General features: G+C 39.7%; 1 protein-coding gene across 1 annotated transcript in view; it reads right to left on the bottom strand.

The window, feature by feature from the left end:
• Positions 1 to 19,915, bottom strand: part of LOC126234602 (uncharacterized) — a 254,873-nt gene that overhangs the window by 77,636 nt on the left and 157,322 nt on the right. The window contains exon 7 of the mRNA XM_049943322.1: positions 70 to 203. Coding sequence (XP_049799279.1) covers positions 70 to 203 — 134 coding nt within the window. The remainder of the gene's footprint in view (positions 1 to 69; positions 204 to 19,915) is intronic.

Below are 19,915 nucleotides of genomic sequence, written 5' to 3'. Positions count from 1 at the left end.
ACTATCACAGTATTGTGTTTGTACATTTTAGTTCCATAACAGACAAAATAGTTGGTTGAGAGTTGGTACCTTAGGAGTGGTAGCATCCACACCAGGACTAGTGACAGTGTATGCAGTCGATGCTGTGGCCTCCACAGCACCAGCGTAGTCTCCTTCCATGCCTGTAGGGTAGTCTGCAGCTACAATCTTGGGGATGGCATTCCCTGGAAATACAACAATACACGTAACTTAGTACAGATGGATGTGTCCACATGTGGGATCTATTAATCCCATTTCTTCTCAACTGTAAACCCCTCTCCTCCACTACGATCTGGCATGGTAATTTTGGTATTTGGCTGAAAACAACCAAAACACTCTAGTGAGCTAAATCTCTAACTACTTCCTGGAATATAGATTTAAAAGCAATAAAAAAGAGCAACACTAATCATCTACAGTTTACTGTCCAAGTAAAGAGTTGGGTAGCGAAGAGAATATGAGAATGAAGGGTTTATCACTCTCCTTATCAGCAAGGAGAAATGCCAAGGGCAGGGGCAGCATCAGGGGCTGATGTTCTGAGACATTTGCCCCCTTATCTTCAAGGTCACAGGTTAAAGTACTGAGGCAGTTGTCTTCCTACAATGTCATGGGTCAAAGTCATCCTAGGACAAGGATTCTACTGTTCTCCCGAAGTCAGCCATTTGCCCGTATCACTTTATTAATGATACGTCACAATTTGTTGTCCAGTTAGTATAATTAATGTCATCAATTTCACCATTATTAACTACCTGTCATTTATCTCCATTAGGTAATACCCAATTACATTTTAATGGTTAATTAAGCAAAAATAATTATTTTTCCCATCAGTACAACCACCAGAGAGACTCATCACTCAGTTTATGTTCACCATAGTGGAATGTCTTGACTATCAGGCAGTGAAGATCCTCTTACTCGTGTTCTGCCTATCTGCACACCAGACATATGTCTCAGTCTTTCAAATAATTTTGTTTCCTTTTGTAACTTGCAGCGAAGTATTGTGCCCAATGAGATTTCTGCAATCACTCCATCATACAACTGTCTTATTCCATCCTGTCTACAGTTCTGGATCTATTTCTTACAATTTTGCTGATTTAAAAAAAAAAAAAAAAAAAAAAAAAAAGTAAAAAAAAAAAGAGTTTGAGATCATAAATCCACAACTGTGCATTATTTAAACAATTGACAGCCTACTATAGTTTTGAAAATTAATACTAAACCTCAATAGATGTGTACAAATCCAATCCTTAGGTACATTAAAAACAGTGGTCTAAATGTTATGACATTACCTAGGAGTAGTTCTAGGATGTGGTGACATTACTGTGGAGGTGTAAAATAATGGTGGCAGTTAGGAACTTTTCTACTGCCATGTCACACACACACAAAATGTTGTTGCTATCATTAGGATAGGAATATAGGAAGAGGTACGCTGACCCCTTTATTACATGACACACATTTATGCTATGGTGCACAATGGAAGGGTACAAAGTATTTATTACACTGACCACTCTGCACAAGCTAGTGCTCTGTACACTTCTGCGGATGGTGTCTGAGTGAGTGAGTTCACTACACACCACTGAAGGCTTCCACCACACACATTAAGCCTATACAGAGAAGGGTGGCATGAATGGTCACAGGTCTGTTTGATCTGTAGGAAAATGTCAGAGATACTGAAGAAGCTGAACTGGAAGACTTTAAGACAGTCATTAACTATCCCAAGAAACTGTTAACGAAGTTTCAAGAACTGGCTGTAAATGATGACTTTAGGAATATGCTACAACACCTTGCATACTGCTCACATATGGATTATGAGATAGCATGCCCTGTATTACATTTAATTACAGGAAGGTAAATTGGAGCACTTGTTCCTGGCACTAAAGAGTTTGATGACCAAACTTTGGTAGGAACCACTGTATTAGGCCACAGAAACACTAGGATCTACCTGTGGATTAGCAGCCATCCACATCACTGTAGATTGTGACATCACCACCACCAATTTGATTCAGAGTGATGTGGGCCATGGGCAGTTTTGGCAAACATTAAAAATACAATACATTGGTGACATCACTGATGATAAACTGTTGAACAAACAATCACTTGCTACATGCCCACTCACTGTACACCAAGCTAATGAATCTGGTTATCTCTATTACACTCAGAAGTAAGAGAGTTGATGTTTTGCAAGAATTTGAAGCAGTATTTTAAGAGCAATCTTGAGTGGCACACTGATACAAATGTACAACGTATGTCTATCCTCACAAAGTATTGTCATGCTTCCTATAGCAACCTCTGGGCAAAGCAGTTGGCTGTTACTAAGGAGAGCAGAAATATGCTATCTTGAGAAATTTTTCAACCCTCATGTAGCCATATTCTAGTCCATTATTAACAGTTTCTAAATTTGATGGAAGTGTCAGACTTCTTCAGGATGCATGAGATGTAAATAAAACTCTGGTTCCTATATAGACTCAGCCAGAAAACTTCGAAAAGATTCAGTGTTTCTATGGTGTCAAATTCTTAACCAGCGCTGACTTGTGCTGATCATGCCGCCTGGTTCCACTGGGAAAAAGTCTCTCAAATACACTGCTGTCATATTTGCTGGTCACAGTTACCAGTAGAAGGTGCCAATGTTTTGTTTAAATGTTAGTTCTGAAGTTTTTATAGCCACCGTGTACACTGTGGCCCTGACTTCTTGTCTCAATCCATGGTTTTTGTAGATGATTTGCTTATTGCAACACCTACATGGCAAGAACATCTTGTATTATTGTTTAAGGTTCTGCCACAATTTGATGACTCTTGAATTCCTGCCAACCTTCTGAAATCAAAATTTGCTGCACACAGTATCAACTATTTGGGACATATTATTTTACTGGAGGATATACAACCTGACCAATGCAAATTGAGTGCTGTTAGGAACTTTCCTATTCCCAAGACTTAGAAAACAAGTCAGTTCTCAAGTTCTCAAGTTCATGTCCTTTTATTAGCAGTTTTTTGCTGAATCAACTACTCAGCAGTGCAGCTCTGTCAAATTTGCTTAAGAAATATGCACACTGATACTGGTTGAATGATGGTCAGAACTGACAGAAAGAGGAAGCTTTATGCAGTGCAAACATTCTTTGTCATCCAGACATGAATGAGGATTTTTGTCTGGCTACAGATGTGTCAGAACTTAGCCTTGGGCCAGGTTTGTTTCAGATTCATAACACTGAAGGCAAATTTGTTATATGTGCTGTAGTGTTGTCAGTCACCTACTGACCAGCTGCTAGTGACCATACTGCACCACTGAGAAGTGCTTGCCATTGTGCTGGCCTGTAAGAGTTCCTCAATTACCTTTATTAGTATACTGTGCCACCATGCCTTTACTTCTCTGTTTAATTAGACTACTGCAATGTACCTTTGAAATTATTCATGTTCGAGGCAAACTCAATTTACCAGAGGTATTTCCTGTACTTGTTCAACTACATGGCCGACATGCAAGGTGCCGATAAATGTTAGTAGGTAATAAAGGAACAATTGCTTCACAGCCCACACAAACTGACTGCACACTATCAGATATTTACTACCTTATTATTCTTCCGACAACACCTAGAATCAAATACATCCTGACGAACTGGAGAGCATCTGATCTGATATACGCATCATGCTTATGGTTACTTCAGTGCGGTAAAATGTGTGAAGAAATTGGGAGTACTGTTACTTCCCAAAGATACATGTGAAAGTACAAAGCCTTGTACATCTGTCTTGTGTAAGAAGATGAAGCCATAGTTTGTCTGCATGAAAGGTGAGTTACACCTGATTCTACCAACCAAGCCACTACAGATAGTGTCGATGTTTATGACCCTTTCCCTCAAATTGGAACAGGTGTAAAATATGTAGTACTTCTTTAGGATATATTTTCCAAGTCTGTAAGGATGTACATGACTTGCATGGATTATGAAACATGTATTCAATGATTTTGTACCCTGATTCAGTAAATTGGAATCCATTTTATCAGACAATGGGAGTGCAATGTCAGCAGTACTTTAACTGTACAGTGTCCGGCACACTCCTTACGAATAGGTAACTACATTTTAGCATGCAATTATCTGAAAGCCATTTGTTAAGTAAAAGGAATTGCTAATGGCAATTACTTTGCACTGAGCCATTTGTAATGGCTACAATACTGAATGCTGAATGTTATTTGTTGCTCTATCCAGATTTTGGTAGAATTAAAGACCTATATGCTCATCAGGATGTGAAGATATTTCACGAATGAAAACTAAGCAGTGCAGCAGAATATGATGCCTCATTTGTGGAGAAAATAATAGTACATTGTTTATATTTGCATTAGGATTAGTGTAAGTGTACACATACTATTATGAACATAATGCACCACAAAAATTATGTACAGCAGAGGTAATAGGTACATTAGATACAATAGGAACAGTCGCACTGATTCTAAAATGTGGAAGAACTGCAAAAGTATAATAAAGCAAAAAACTATTGACATTAGAAGTAGACAAGATACCCTCTATGGGGTCTTACACAACACATTTAGGGCAAGGATGGCTCAAAAATGACACCACCAGTGACCATGGTAACAGTGTAATGGAACATTCTGATTACAGGTTGAAGACACAGAAGTAGTGCTGGCTTGTTATTACAACTTTGATTTGGAATGCTACATGCACCATAATAGTATTACACACAGCAGAAGTAATGGGTGCAGCAGAAACACCACTACGGATGCTAAATGTGGACACTAGGTACCCTCTGTTGGGACTAGTGCATAACTTATATCAAGCAGTGATGGTCTCTGAAGGAATACCACTGGTAACGATGGTAACTGGATAAAGACTGACATGCTCAAATTACACAAATACTGGCCTGTTATCACACCTTGATCCTGCAAGATATGCGACATGATATTATACAATGAAAATAAATAGGTACATTAAGTACAACAAAATACATTAGTTATTACACTAATGATAATACACTGTAATGCTAAGTGTATTTAGACAAATTAATATGCTGCCTAGAACTGGTACAACATAAACTGAATTTGTTTGTGAAGCTGTGCAGCCCCAGGGCCGAGAGCACTTCATGTCCAGGTGGGCTGCTGCAGCCGCTCCAGGGAGCCACGTGCATTAGCAGGGGACTGAATGTGGGGAAGCTCCCATAACAGTAATACAGCCAATGCAATAACAACTTAAGGGGGCTGGCTGTGCTCTGGGCTATAGTGGGCTTCGAGAAAAACTGAAAGATAGTTTCTTGTAGCTCTTTGGGTGTATATAATACCCACATCAAAAAAAATTTTTGCATCACCTCAGTTCTGAGTTTTCCAGAACCTGTTCAGAAAATTGGAGTAGAGATCAACATAAACATTATTTCCACCCTTTTTGTTGCTCATGAAAACGACACACTGCTTCTTGTACCACCGTACAGCCAGACCTTCAGAGGTGTTTTCTATTGCTGGACACACCGATACTTCTAATACCCAGTAGCACATCCTCTTCCATTGATGCATGCCTGTGTACATTGTGGCATACTATCCACAAGTTCATCAAGGCACTGTTGGCCCAGATTGTCCCACTCCTCAATGGTGATTCAGCATAGATCCCTCAGAGTGGTTGGTGGGTCACATCGTCCATAAATAGCCCTTTTCGATCTATCCCCAGCATGTCCGATAGGGTTCATGTCTGGAGGACATACTGGCCACTCTAGTCGAGCGGCGACATTATCCTGAAGGAAGTCATTCTACATCTACATCGATACTCTGCAAATCACATTCAAGTGCCTGGTAGAGGGTTCATCAAACCACCTTCACAAGATGTGCACGATATGGGTGCAAATTGTCATCCATGAAGATAAATGCCTCGCCAGTATGCTGCCGATATGGTTACACTATTGGCAGAAGGATGGCATTCACATATTGTACAGCTGTTATGGTGCCTTCCATGACCAACAGCAGCGTACATCGGCCCCACATAATGCCAACCCAAAACATCAGGGAACCTCCACCTTGCTGCATTTGCTGGATGGTGAGTCTAAGGTGTTCAGCCTGACTGGGTTGGCTGCAAACACATCTCCGACGATTGTCTGGTTGAAGGGACATGCAACACTCATCGGTGAAGGGAATGTGATGCCAATCCAGAGCAGTCCATTCAGCATGTTGTTGGGGCCATCGTACCGCGCTGCACGATGCCGTGGTTGCAAAGATGGATCTCGCCATGACTGTCAGGAGTAAAGTTGCGCATCATGCAGCCTATTGCGCACTGTTAGTCTTAACACAACGTCCTGTGGCTGCACGAAAAGCATTATTTAAAATGGCGGCGTTGCTGTCAGGGCTCCTCCGAGCCATAATCCATAGGCAGCAGTCATCCACTGCAGAAGTAGCCCTTGGGTGACTTGAGCGGGGCGTCATATCAACAGTTCCTGTTTCTCTGGATCTCCTCCATGTCCCAACAACATTGCTTTGGTTCACTCCGAGACGCCTGGACACTTCCCATGTTTAGAGCCCTTACTGGCACAAAGTAACAATGCAGACGCGATCGAAGCACAGTATTGACCGTCTAGGCATGGTTGAATTACAGACAACATGAGCTGTGTATGTCCTTCCTGGTGGAATGACTGGAACTGATTGGCTGTCAGACCCCTCCGTCTAATAGGCGCTGACCATGCATGGCTGTTTACATCTTTGGGCGGGTTTAGTGACATCTCTAAACAGTCAAAGGGACTGGGTATGTGATACAATATCCAGTCAACGTCTATCTTCGGGAGTTCTGGGAACTGGGGTGATGCAAAATTTTTGGTGTGTGTAATTTACAATCAAATATTAAAGCAAATCTGAGAACATCGGCAGTACCAGAAAATAAGTTGCATCCAATGGCACAACAACGTTTCAATATCTTCAGAACTACAGCAGCTAAAATATTTCACAGTTAATAAACAATTATACAATGTACCTCTGAATTAACAACTTTTAATCGCATCATGCGATTTCAACAAACGGTATCTCATATGATAGCGTTGCACTATAGCCATTATCCCTGAAAGCTACATATCTGTATATTTTATTTGTTGATTTACAACGTCTTTTATGCCTTTTTCATTATGCAAATGTGTGTCAGAACATCGTATTCTCCACGTTAACACAGCAAATGAATACAATACAGTACTTCATATTTTGTCATCTTGTGTTTTTTAATGAAAAGTTTGCAATTTTGCCAGTAAGTTTATTTAAATGTTGATTCCAAGCACTATTAAAGAAGTGTGCTCATAGAAACGTTGTCAATCGCATTTGTTAGCGGACGCCACACTTCGAAATAGAACCGAAAGCTGCTTCTTTCAAGAAGTCATATTACTCGCGCAAACAACGTTGACACTCTGCGCAGTGGCTGACGGGAGCTACTGTAATTGGGAAATGCCTTTACGGTCGCTCCCATCTGCCACCGCGTGGAGTGTCAACTTTGTTTGCACGTGTATTAAATAATATTTAAATGATATTCAGCGACAATTCATTGTCGTTTAACCTGAACGCAGTTGCGAAAGAATACTGGCATATTTACTTATGGACAAACCTCATTTATAATTAATGTAAATTATCTGAGTGACAGAATGTTGATAACATTTCTTTATTTACCCCTTTCGAACCTAACGGGACATATATGTCCGACAAGAAGTTCCAAGTAGATTGTTGGGAAAAGGCGTCCCAATTTAACAATGAATTTGCATATTAGTGTCTTTTAAACTTCCCTCCTCCTGTCTGGACTGTTGGCAGCACTTGTGAAACTGTCATAGCGGCATAGTTGTGAATAAATCACATGTTCGTGCTGATATTTGCATCGTTTCTTGAAGAAAATCATTGAAATAGAGCTAAGAAAACGTGAGTGTCATATATAAGTATTATCTACACCCTTTTATGTTTTATTGATTTATAATTCGCATGATTGTGGAAGTTTATCGTATGAAACAAACAAACAAACAAACAAACAAACAAACAAACAAACAAACAAACAAACAAACAAACAAACAAACAAACAAACAAACAGTATTTTTGCGACTTGGGATGTATATGTCCCAGTAATTCGTTTTCTTGGGACATCATTGTCCCAACAATTCTCAATATAAAGGAAACACACGCTAATAGTTTTTTTTATATTCTTTATTATTTCAGAAACACTGACGCAGGACTGAATCAAGGATGGCTTCCGATATGGATAAACGTATCTTGCAGTGGCTTGATGAAAACAATGATGACTGTGTTGATGATCCTGACTTCTCTTGCAGTTCTAAATCACGTGATAGCAGTGAGGTTTCGTACGTCGGAGGTACAACTAACAGTGTAGTGTTGTGGTCAAAGGTAGATGCAATGTTCAGACCTCGAAAGACTATGCCAAACATCGTAATTTCAGTTGTATTAGCAAAATTAGATAGGAGTGCTTCAGAACTAGACGATTTTGAGAAAATATTTCCTTCCAGTCTTTTTATATTTATCTCTCAGTGTACGAATCAGAGATAAATGATAAAGAAAACCACAGTTCAGAGCACAGATCCTGGAGAAATTAGGTTGGTTCTTGGTGTTAGGCTTGTAATGTGTTACAATAGAGTGCCCTCATTTTAGGACTATTGGTCACACAATACTTCAATGGGAAATGTTGCTATAAAAAGAGCAATTTCCAGAGATAGGTGCAAAGTGTTACTTTCTAAACTGTACTTCAATTTCCCTGAGAAACCAGACACAGCTGGTAAGCTTTACTGCCTAGAGCCAATAGTCGCTTGTCTGAAAAACACGTTCCAGAAAGCGCGGTCGGAAAGTACAGCACAAAGGATTGACAAGTCTATGGTGAAGTTCAAAGGAAGGTCAGCCTTGAAACAATACCTTCCTATGAAGCCAGTGAAGCGTGGGATAAAGATATGGATGAGTAATGACTCTGTAACAGGCTACACATATGACTTCAACATATATTGGGGAAAGGATGCAAATAATCTGGATGGCACATTGGGTGAGCATGTAGTTCTGCAGCTCTCAAAAACAATTAGAGACACTAATGTAATGTTGTCATTTGATAGATTTTTTACATCCGTTCGTTTGATGGATACCTTAACGTTTGCAGCTGTTGGTACATGTGTGGCTAACAGCAAAAATGTGCCACAGCCAACTGAGAAACTTGCTGGGGGTGGGGAGGGGAATGTGAGTTCCTTTGCAATTCGCCTGGTAAGTTGTGGTGTAAATGGCAGGACACCAAAGAAGTAATGTTGGTCAGTAACTGTCATTCTAATTATTTATGTACAGTGAACAGAAAAGCAAAAGATGGATCTAAATTGGTTCTACAATGTCCAGTGGCACTGAAAACTTATAACGACTATATGGGTGGCGTGGACTTGGCTGATCAGATGAGTACACTGTATGATTTAGACAGAAAATCTGATAAATGGTGGAAGAAAGTGTTCTACAAACTGTTGCTAACTAGTGCTAGTGTTGTAAATGCCTGGATTTTACAAAAGGAAATTCAACACAAGACAGTGTCACCAAAATATTTTCTAGTCAACCTAGCAGAGCAGATGATTGCCAAGGGACCAAAGACTGCCAAGGTACAGCGGAAATCCTAAATTGGGCGCCCTTCTAAGAGAGCAAGAGTTATGCAGAATGCACCTCCCTGAATAAGGACCTACAAGAAGGTGTGTTTTGTGTTCCAGCAACAAGGAAACAAGAACAAAAACTATCTGCAAAATGTGCCAGCATCCATTCTGCAAAAAGTGTTTTGCAACATATCATATGTAATTATAATAAAGCATACATGTGTAATTCTTTGATAGTGAATGTGTTATACAAATTGTTAGTGTAATAAAAAAACTGATTGTACACATCTTGTTTTCTATATATATTTTAGTGACCGCTATTGCTGTTGGGTACTGGTGGGACAACGTTTGTCCCACTCAGTAAGCTTTGTGGGACACCCGTGTCCCACTCAATAAGACTACTGGGACACCAGCGTCCCAGCGCCTAATTGCAGGAAGTGAGTTCAGAATTGACAAAAATGTATTCGTAATATTATCAAGACTAATAAAACACTATGTGATCAAAAGTAGTAGTTTCTATATAAAATTTAAAAAATCCGTCTTCAAAGGGTTAAATATCGTTTTAATATATTAGCTTAGTCTGGGAAGCGATCACAAGTCATGTCTGCAGAGCTTAAGAACAATTTATTTTCTGTGGGGATGGCATTCAGTAAATGGAAAAGCAGATAGTAACGGAGCCCCTATGGGAGTCAAGTGGAGTCTGGGACTTGACGAGTGAGGAGCTCAAGGGAACGATTCTGGACGGCTTATGTGCAGTTTTGGAAAGAGGAAGACATGCCTATCATATCGAGTGGTGTCTGATTGCAAAGAGTGCGATTCTGGGCAGTGAACGTCCGCTCCATACTTTAACTTCTGATTTGACTTGGTAATTCGAGAGGTATGACTGTGCTCCAGGGTAGGACTAACTATTTCCGCTTGATTTACGGAAATGAGAATAAATAAAATATGAGTTACTATTCTTTGCATTTCGCGTGTCAGTTGTGAATCAACATTTGAACTCTGAACGGTTTTGAACTGGTGAATATTTCGTGTACTGTGATTATGAAATAGACTTAAGGGTATTTTCTGTCTATTTCAGTTCAATATCGTAGAGCCATTTCCTGTTTATTTGAAAGGTCTTTTCTTGAATAAAAATCATCCAGCATAATTTTTTGTCGTCATCAATTACTGGCATTAGAATAGAACTGTTTTTGTTATTCATCCAACTTTTATTTTGTACATACATACATACATATATAACTCCCGATTCTAGGCAGTGCGTAGGCTATTTGACTGCAGGATCACAGCTACGGGTTATTATTTGCATCGAATGAGCTGCAGGGCATGAAAGACGTGCGTGGCTTGACTATGACTACACAGAATTATTCTTTTTAAATGTAGCCGTGCATAGCCCAAGTACCTGAAGTACGAGTAACCACAGGCAAAGACGCGACTGGTTTACTTGTATGGACTGCTGTTTGGAAGAGCAAGTACTTACGCACTAAGCATTAGGTACTGTCGCGACACCTAGATGTAAAGTGTCATCTGTAGGGATGTACACAAAGCATGTGCAAACTGAAGACATGCTCGAGAAAGGATGCCACCAATAACCAAGCGAATGGTGTATATACCGGTGTTGAAGTTTTCCTATCATCAAAATTGAAACTGACTTTGAACAGATATGTAATATTGTAAGTAACAATATTGTCAACTACTTACATCTTTCAAATACATGCAATGACCGAACATTCAAAGATTAGTATAGCATGGATCAAGCATTGTATCAATTACTAGCTTAGTTGATTTAAAAAATACCCACGTGTCCTGACAAGAGAAGTGTTCGGTTGCTAAAACTTTCACTTGGAATAATGTGTCATTTGAAGTAGATTATTATTGGTCTTAATGATTAAAACTAATAACAGTATGGTACATAATTAGTTTCATTATGTGAAAAATTCAATTGAATGGATCTACGTCTATACTCTGCAAACCACCGTGAGGCGCATGACAGAGGGTATGTCCCTTCGTATATTTATTAGGGTTTCTTTCTGTTCCATTCACGAGAAGAATGATTGATTGGATGCGTCAGAGTGTGCAGAAATTATACTAATCATATCACAATCCCTATGTGAGTGATACATAGGGAGTTACTGTATATCCCTAGAGTAATCATATAAAAACAGTTCTTGAATGTATGTTAATAGATTTTCTCGAGATAGATACGTCTGTCTTCAAGAGTCTTTCAGTTCAGTTCCTTCAGTATCTCTGTGACAATCTTCCACAGATTGAACAAACCTGTGATCAGTAGACGTTCAGTATCCCCTTTTACTCCTATGTAGTACAGGTCTCATATACTTGAGCAATATTCTAGGACAGGTAGCGCGAGTGATTTGTAAGCAGTCTTTTGTAGACTGATTGCACTTCCCTAGTATTCCATCTATAAACAAGAGTACTACCTGCTTTACCAACAACTGAACCTATATGATCATTCCATTTCATATCCCTACATATTACGAGGTATGTCCACAAAGTTTCGTTTGGTTACATAAAACTTTTACAGATACAGAAAAAATATTTATTGTACAAAAATCTACAACCATTAAACTACTTTTCTACCTAGCTTCCGAAATTATGTAGGCACTTGTCATAGCGTGGCACACGTTTTTGTATGCCTTCTTCATAAAAGGTTGCCGCCTGTGTATTCAACCATGTGGTAACATGTTCTTTCAGCTCGTCATCATCGTTGAAGTGTTGACCAACAAGGACAGATTTTAGGTATAAGAAGAGATAAAAGTCGCTAGGAGCGAGGTCCGAGCTGTAAGGAGGATGATCAAACGCGTCCCAGTGAAATTCCCGTAAGAGTCGTTTGATCACGTTCGCCGTGTGAGGTCTGGCATTATCGTGGAATAAAACACCTTTTGACAGTAATACTCGGCGCTTGTTCTGTACCGCGTTGCGCAATTTCTTAATAGTCCTGCAGTAACCATGTGCATTGATTGATTGATTGGCCTCGTGGTAAGAAATCAATCACCAAAATGCCTTTTCTGTCCCAAAAAATGGTGCATATGACTTTTCGAGGTGTCACGATTTGCTTCGCCTTAATCTTCGTTGAGGATGAAATGTGCCTCCATTCCATTGATTGCCGTTTTGTTTCAGGGGTGTCGTACCATACCCAAATTTCATTCCCCGTGACTATCCGAGAAAGCAAACCATCGCCTTCTTCATTGTAGAGTGTCAAAAACCGAAGTGCACTGCCCACCTGTTGTTTGTGTTGTTCAATAAGAATTATGGGTACCCAACGTGACCAAAGTTTTCGAAATTTCTGTTTTTTAGTAAAAATTTCATGAATTAATGATCGTGAGATTTGCGGAACTTCCATAGCAAGGGCACTAAGTGCAAACTTACGGTTGTGCTTAACGTTCTTTTCAATTGTGTGAACCAGTTCATCAGTAACCACAGACGGGCGTCCACTTTGTTCTTCATCGTGCACTTTATCACGTCCTTCATTGAACGATCTGACCCATCTCCTAACCATTGAATCACTCATAGCATTTTGTCTGTAAACCTCGCAGATTTGCCGATGAGTTTCCTTTGATTTAACTGTCTTTGCATTTAGAAAAGCGAATCCCAGATCTGATTTCACACACGGCGGCATTTTCAATTACGGCAGAATTTATAAAGAAGCACTACAAAGCACGCGTCGGCAGGAGCGATCTGAAAGTGGCGTACATGTTTTCTCCTCAAGTCAGAGTAACTGCCGCGCATGCTCGGAATTGCGATCGTAACGCTGCCGCCGATAGAAATAGGAACGGAACTTACTTTGTGAACGTCTCTCGTGTTACACTCAGGTATTTGTATGACTTGACCGATTCCAACAGTCACTCATTGATACTACAGTCATGGGATAATACGCTTTTTTCGTTTTGTGAAGGGCACAGTTTTACATTTCTGAACATTTATAGCAATTTGCCAAACTCTGTACCACGTTGAAACCTTATAAAGATCTGACAATATTTGTGCAGCGTCTTTCAGATAGTTCTTCATTATAGATAACTGCATCATCTGCAAAAAGCCTGATTTAACTATTAATATTGTTTGCAAGGTCGTTAATACAACATGAACGTCAAGGGTCCCAACACATTCACTGGGGCACACCCTAAGTTACTTCTACATCTGTCTACGTCTGATGATGACTCTCCATCCAGGGTAACATGCTGTGTCCTCCCAGCTAAAAAGTTCTCAATACAGTCACAAATATCACTTGGTACCCCCATACGATCGTACTTTTGACAATAAGCGTAGGTGCGTACCGAGTCAAACGCTTTTCGGAAAGAAACACAGCATCTGCCTGGTTGCCTTGATCCAAAGCTTTCAGCACGTCATGTGAGAGAAGTGCGAGTTGGGTTTCACATGATCGGTGTTTTCGAAATCCATGCTGGTTGGCACGCCATTCGGTTCAAAATACTTCATTATGTTTGAACTCATAATATGGCTTAAGATTCTACAACAAATCTATGTCAAGGACGTTGGATGGTAGTTTTGTGGATCACTGCTACTACCCTTCTTGTAGGCGGGTGTGACCTGAGCTTTTTCCAAGAACTGGGCAAAGTCTTTTGTTTGAGGAATCTACGATAGATTATAGTTAAAAAGAGAGGCTAACTCAGCTGCAAATTCAGTATAGAATCTGAGAGAGATTCCATCTGGGCCTGGAGCTTGGTTCAGTTTTAACGATTTCAGTTGTTTTTGAGTACCACTGATGCTTGCAATTCTCCTGGGTTTTCCTTTGTAATGGAACATTTAAAAACAGAATTAAGCATTTCACCTTTTGCTTTGCTACCCTCAATTTCAGTTTCTGTCTCATTCGCTAAGGACTGGACTCTAAATTTGGTGCCGCTAACAACCTTTACGTATGATCACAATTTCTTTGGACTTTGTGAAATGTCATTTGACAATATTCTGCTACAGTAATCACTGGAGGCATCATGTATTGCTCTCTTGACAGGCAAACGCATTTCATTCAGAATCTCTCTATCTATAACTCTACACTTTGTTTTACGTCTATTATGCAGTAGTCTGTTTCTTTAGAAGTTTCTTTACAGTGGCTGTATACCATGGAGGTTCTCTACCATTATGAACTGTTCTACTGGGTACATACCTATCCAGTGCGTAGTCAACTACTCTTTTAAACTTGAGTCAGAGTTCCTCTGTATGCTCTTGACCTGTGCTGAAAGTTTTGACCACCTCACTGAGATATGACATTATTGATTTTTTATGTAGTTTACTAAACATATCTATCTTTCTGCTTGTCTTAATTGTCCTTTGTACTTTGGTTATCATTGTTGCCACAACCGCATCATGGTCACTGATACTATTTTCGATGGGGACATCCTCAAAAAGATCAGGTCTATTTGTTGCCATTAGATCCAATTCACTTCCATCATGAATGGGGTTCCTGACTATCTGTTCTAGGTAGTTTTCAAAGAATTTAGTGAAGTTTCGCAAGAAGGTCTTATTATGCCCAACACTAACACAACTGTAATTTTCCCAATTAATTGTTGGTTGATTGAAGTCTCCACCGATTATTAAAGTATGATTGGGGTACTTACGTACGAGTGAACTGAAAGTTTCCCTATAGTTTTCGGTTACATCTGGAGGACTACTTTGGTAAGCAATTAAGGGATCTATTTATGTTATGATCACCCCTGATACTGCGTCTTGCTCCGACAACCCCACATTCAGCTTCAATTTCTATCTCAGTGGATTTGAGTTTGTCTACTGCGACAATTACACCACCTCCATTTTCCTGTGCTTTCGATATACACTTAAATTTTCCCCAAAAATCTCACTGCTATCAGTTTCAGGTTTCAACCAGCTTTCTGTACCTATTATTATGTGAGCTTTTCATTAGAGCTTCAAACTCTCGCATTTTGCTTTGGCAGTTTACCATTACAATTTTAATACTGTTACCTATGGGAGGCATTTATTTCGACCTTACATTGATACTTCTGCGTTTCCTACAGCTATCTGGATTGGATGGAGAGTCACCTAACTAAAAAAAAACCCTGGGTGCACCCCACACATGGTCAGCTAGCTGAGTAGCAGCCTCTGATGTGTAGTGCACACCAGAGCCATTTAGGGAGACCCTACAGTTCTCAACCCTATGGCGCAAGTCCAGGAGGTATGAATCGAATGGAAGGACTGAACAAAAGGCCACCATCAGTTCTGGGGACAATACTGCAAATTGTGAGCTTCGTTGAAAGGCTGGTCTTCTCAACCTTCTCGGTCAGTCGCTGGAATGATCCAAGAATGACCTTTGAGCCCAGACGACAGGCGTCATTTGTTCCAACGTGCGCCACTATCTGCAGCTGGTTGCACCCTGTTCTCTCAATGGCTGCCGGAATAGCCTCTTCAACATGTTGAATAAAACCCCCAGGCATACGCACTGAGTGCACCTGGCGTCCTTTCCTGCCTGTTGCTACCATTTCCTTAAGGGGTACCACCATTCGCCGTATTTGTGAATTGCCGACGATTAATGCAGCCCCACCCTTTTGTGTTTGCCTACTACTGACACCGGGCAAAACAGGTTTCCGCGAAACAGGTGAAGTGAGTCCCGCTGCCACAGTTTCAGAGAGAGACAGCACATCAAACTTATTGGTTAGGGGGATCAGTACAACATCCTCTGTCTTCCCTGGTCACTGTCCATCCTGTAGAGGATGCCTAGATCTATCAGTGGAACACCACACACAGACAAGTGGGTGGGTAATGACAGGTTCTGCAGTTGCTGCAGAGGAGACAGGATGCGCAGGAGAGGATAGTCCTTGAGGTTCCTCTGGTAAAGGTATCACAGATACATAACTATCGGGAGCTCTTCCAGCACATCAACTCACAGCAGCTGCCAACCGTTCGACAGTACTGCTTACTAACGTCAACAACCTCATCCGTCTTTGAGAACAGTAATCACAATGGGGCTGCATTTTGTCTGGTGCACTATATTACAAGACAGTGAAAAGTAACTTTTAATTTAACCTACTGATTATCTTTTAATGCCGAGCGGAGTGGCCGTGCGGTTCTAGGCGCTACAGTCTGGAACCAAGCGACCGCTACGGTCGCAGGTTCGAATCCTGCCTCGGGCATGGATGTGTGTGATGTCCGTAGGTTAGTTAGTTTTAATTAGTTCTAAGTTCTAGGCGACTGATGACCTCAGAAGTTAAGTCACATTGTGCTCAGAGCCATTTGAACCATTTTTATATTTTAATCTGTTGAGCTAAGAACTGTAATTCCCTATAGGACCTGAAGCAGATACACAAAACGAGGTTCTATTAAGGTAACACAAAAACCTGTGGTAAAAATTACTAGTTTCCTAAAACGTTTTGATGTCAACTATAGTTGTTAGCAAACTAGAAAACAAATTTAATTTATGACAAATGCAGGTAGTATATAGGACTACTACTCTAAGAGAAAACTAGAGGTAACAAAGTATGTTAGTTAGAAAATCTGCTACAGTAAATAAATCACAAATGCTAATTTGTTACAAATTACTCTTAGATTATGCAAAGGGCAGTAGGGGCCTACTCGCTTTCGAAAATTTTCAAAAAACTGCACATGTATGCTCTATGATATACAATGAAATTTAGGAGTAATGTATACTTTGGCTGAACTGTGAACCACAAACACTAACTTGCTACGAATTAATTTACGTATCCAAAACACTCGCACTACCAACTTACGAGAATACAGTTTTGCAGGGGTCCGAGAATTCTGAAACTAATCTATTTCTTACATAATTGTACAAATGAAATTAGAAAAAGATTGTTTTGAAAGAGGATAGGCCTACTATCCTCAAAAATTTTAAATGAGCGCCGTTAAGTTGAAGCCTAAAATTGACGATAACAGTAATAGTTTATCGCGGCTCTCGGGAATGTTCGAAATTCCAAATATATCACATTACAAACGGGTATTGACACAATCAACGAAATATTAAGCAAAAGCAATGACGCAAATAGTAAAATAGGCCTATGCGAATCTAGAACTTTAAATCGACGGTCTCACACAAGGGAAAATACCTAAGTCGGCTTTTATATATAAATAAAAGTGTATTGTACAAATTCTTTACTTAGATGATTCCGTGCACTCTTTTACATTTGCGTGCCGAAGGAGAACACTGTAGCGTAAGTTTGTCTCTATCAAAATCGCTAAAATGTACAGTAGCAACAAAGCACGTCTTCTGTCCGTTGCAGCTAACAATGCAAGGTTATGGCAAAATTAGCAATGTCATATCGAAAGAACTTTTATTCTAATGTGACAAAATGCTCGTAAGGAAAACCCTCAAAATAATGAAAATGGAAGAGCAAGCAGTTTCAGAGCAAATTACCAAAGACATCGAAAAAATCTCTGAAATCCAACTGTTCGTTAAGCAAGGAATGGTTTTTATGGTGAACATAAATTTCTAATTTTTATAAGGTATTCATGACTTTAGGCCTTTGGGTGCATTGTGGAGGATTTTAAAGTTGCTGGAAGTAGATTCTACAGCAGGAGTATTGTGTCATTTGTCGTCTAATTCTAATATTAATGGTTATTTCTTTATTAATCTTCTTGTGCATGTCGCTGTATTAAATTTTGTTAGAATCTATTTTATATGTCAATGATCATAATCTAAACATTTCATTCCAAAATTTTAATTATACTGATTTTATTCTTATTTCACAGCTATTGGCTATTGTTAAAGTAAAGCTGGAGACAGTTGGTGGAGCTCTCACTATTTATGTGACAGCAGCCACATGTCATGCAGCTGTTTTTCAAGTGATCGTAGCATAATTCATGTTCCGTGCCCACTGCTTATATTGTAGTTACATCATTTTATTGTTATGTCTATTTTTGTGTATCTTCTAATAAATTTCATGCTATTCCATTTACCGAGTGATGGTCTGAAGATGATTAAACACTAATCAACATCGGTCATCCTTTTTAAAATAATATTGTATGCAGCCTAGATTTTTCTATTATGCAATAATTTTAATTTAAAGTTGCGTGTCATCTCTAAAGTGGGTATTCTTTGGAAATCAGAAAAATTGTAAGAAATAGCCCCCAAAACTGCAGATAGTGATGGAAGAACATAGTTGCAGATATGTCGTTAGGCGCAATACTCTGCTGAAAATTGGAAAAAGAAACGGAATTACATGTAAGGTGTGCAGACAGGCAGAAAACGAGTGAGGGATCTGCCTGCCCGTCTGATGGTTAGGCATGAACCTCCCACTATGCTGAACAGAACGCAAGTGACAAGTCAGTCTGATGGTTGGGTCGGTGGAGGAATGTCATTATTTTGGGGTGATAAATCATTATACTATTATTGGCTATTAAATAATGGTGATAAATGACAGGTAATTAGTAATGGTGATACAAGTAACATCATTAGACTAATTGCACAATATAATTGAAGGCATAAGACCCAGTTGCTGACATTTAGAGAATAATTAACTCCTTGTCCCAGGAGAACTTTGACCGTTGACCTATGACTTTGAAGTAGGACAACCGCCTCAGGAATTTAACCTGTGGCCTTGAAGATAACGGGGACAACTGTCTCAGGAGATTGACCCCTGCCCTTGACCTTTGACTTTGCTGAAACGGAGAACAGTAGGCCCTTTGTTCTCACATTAACTTTGCCCTGTTGCTGTAAAGTACTACTTTTTGAACAAATGTGCAAAAATTTGTAATATGAGTAAAAACATACCAAGTTGAGTATAAGAGATTTGGCTCAGATTTGTACTACTGAACAAAAATTTCATAATGTATGTGTCATCTGGCAGAATTTCTCTGGCGGTTTGGCAGATATTTGGAATTTCGTTTTTACTTTGCGTAGATGCAGTGCGCTGAAACCAATTCTGCTCTTCACATTTCATGAGAAGCCCTGCATTGGTGGGATATACCGAATTGTTTCGCATTACGCACAAAAATTCTTATGTATTTTTGTTTATGTCCAAAATTAATCTAGTTTGCTATTCTGTTTAATGATATATAGTAAGAGGGACAGCAAAAGAAGAACGACCAGCACTCCAGCAGTGCTGTATGGAGATAGGAGACAGACACACTGTGGCGTGGGTTGCCACGTGAGACGTGAAGGGGGCAATTCATGCAATGTCTTTAACGTGACAACCATGATTGACGGTATTAAAGAACGGGCTATCCGACTTACACTGTCAGATCTGAGAGCATTTGTTGCTCGTATCTTCCTTACCAAATTTGCCTGGTATCGTTTGTCAGTCCACTCCGCACTGTCTCCTGCCGCCATACATCAGTGTCACTTAGTCCTACTGGAGTATAGGTATTATTCTCGTGTTCATGTACGTCATTCAACTGAATAGTACACTAT

This window comes from Schistocerca nitens, chromosome 2, assembly GCF_023898315.1.
Source record: "Schistocerca nitens isolate TAMUIC-IGC-003100 chromosome 2, iqSchNite1.1, whole genome shotgun sequence".
NCBI lineage: Eukaryota > Metazoa > Arthropoda > Insecta > Orthoptera > Acrididae > Schistocerca > Schistocerca nitens.
This window is presented reverse-complemented; position numbering and strand designations above follow the sequence as displayed.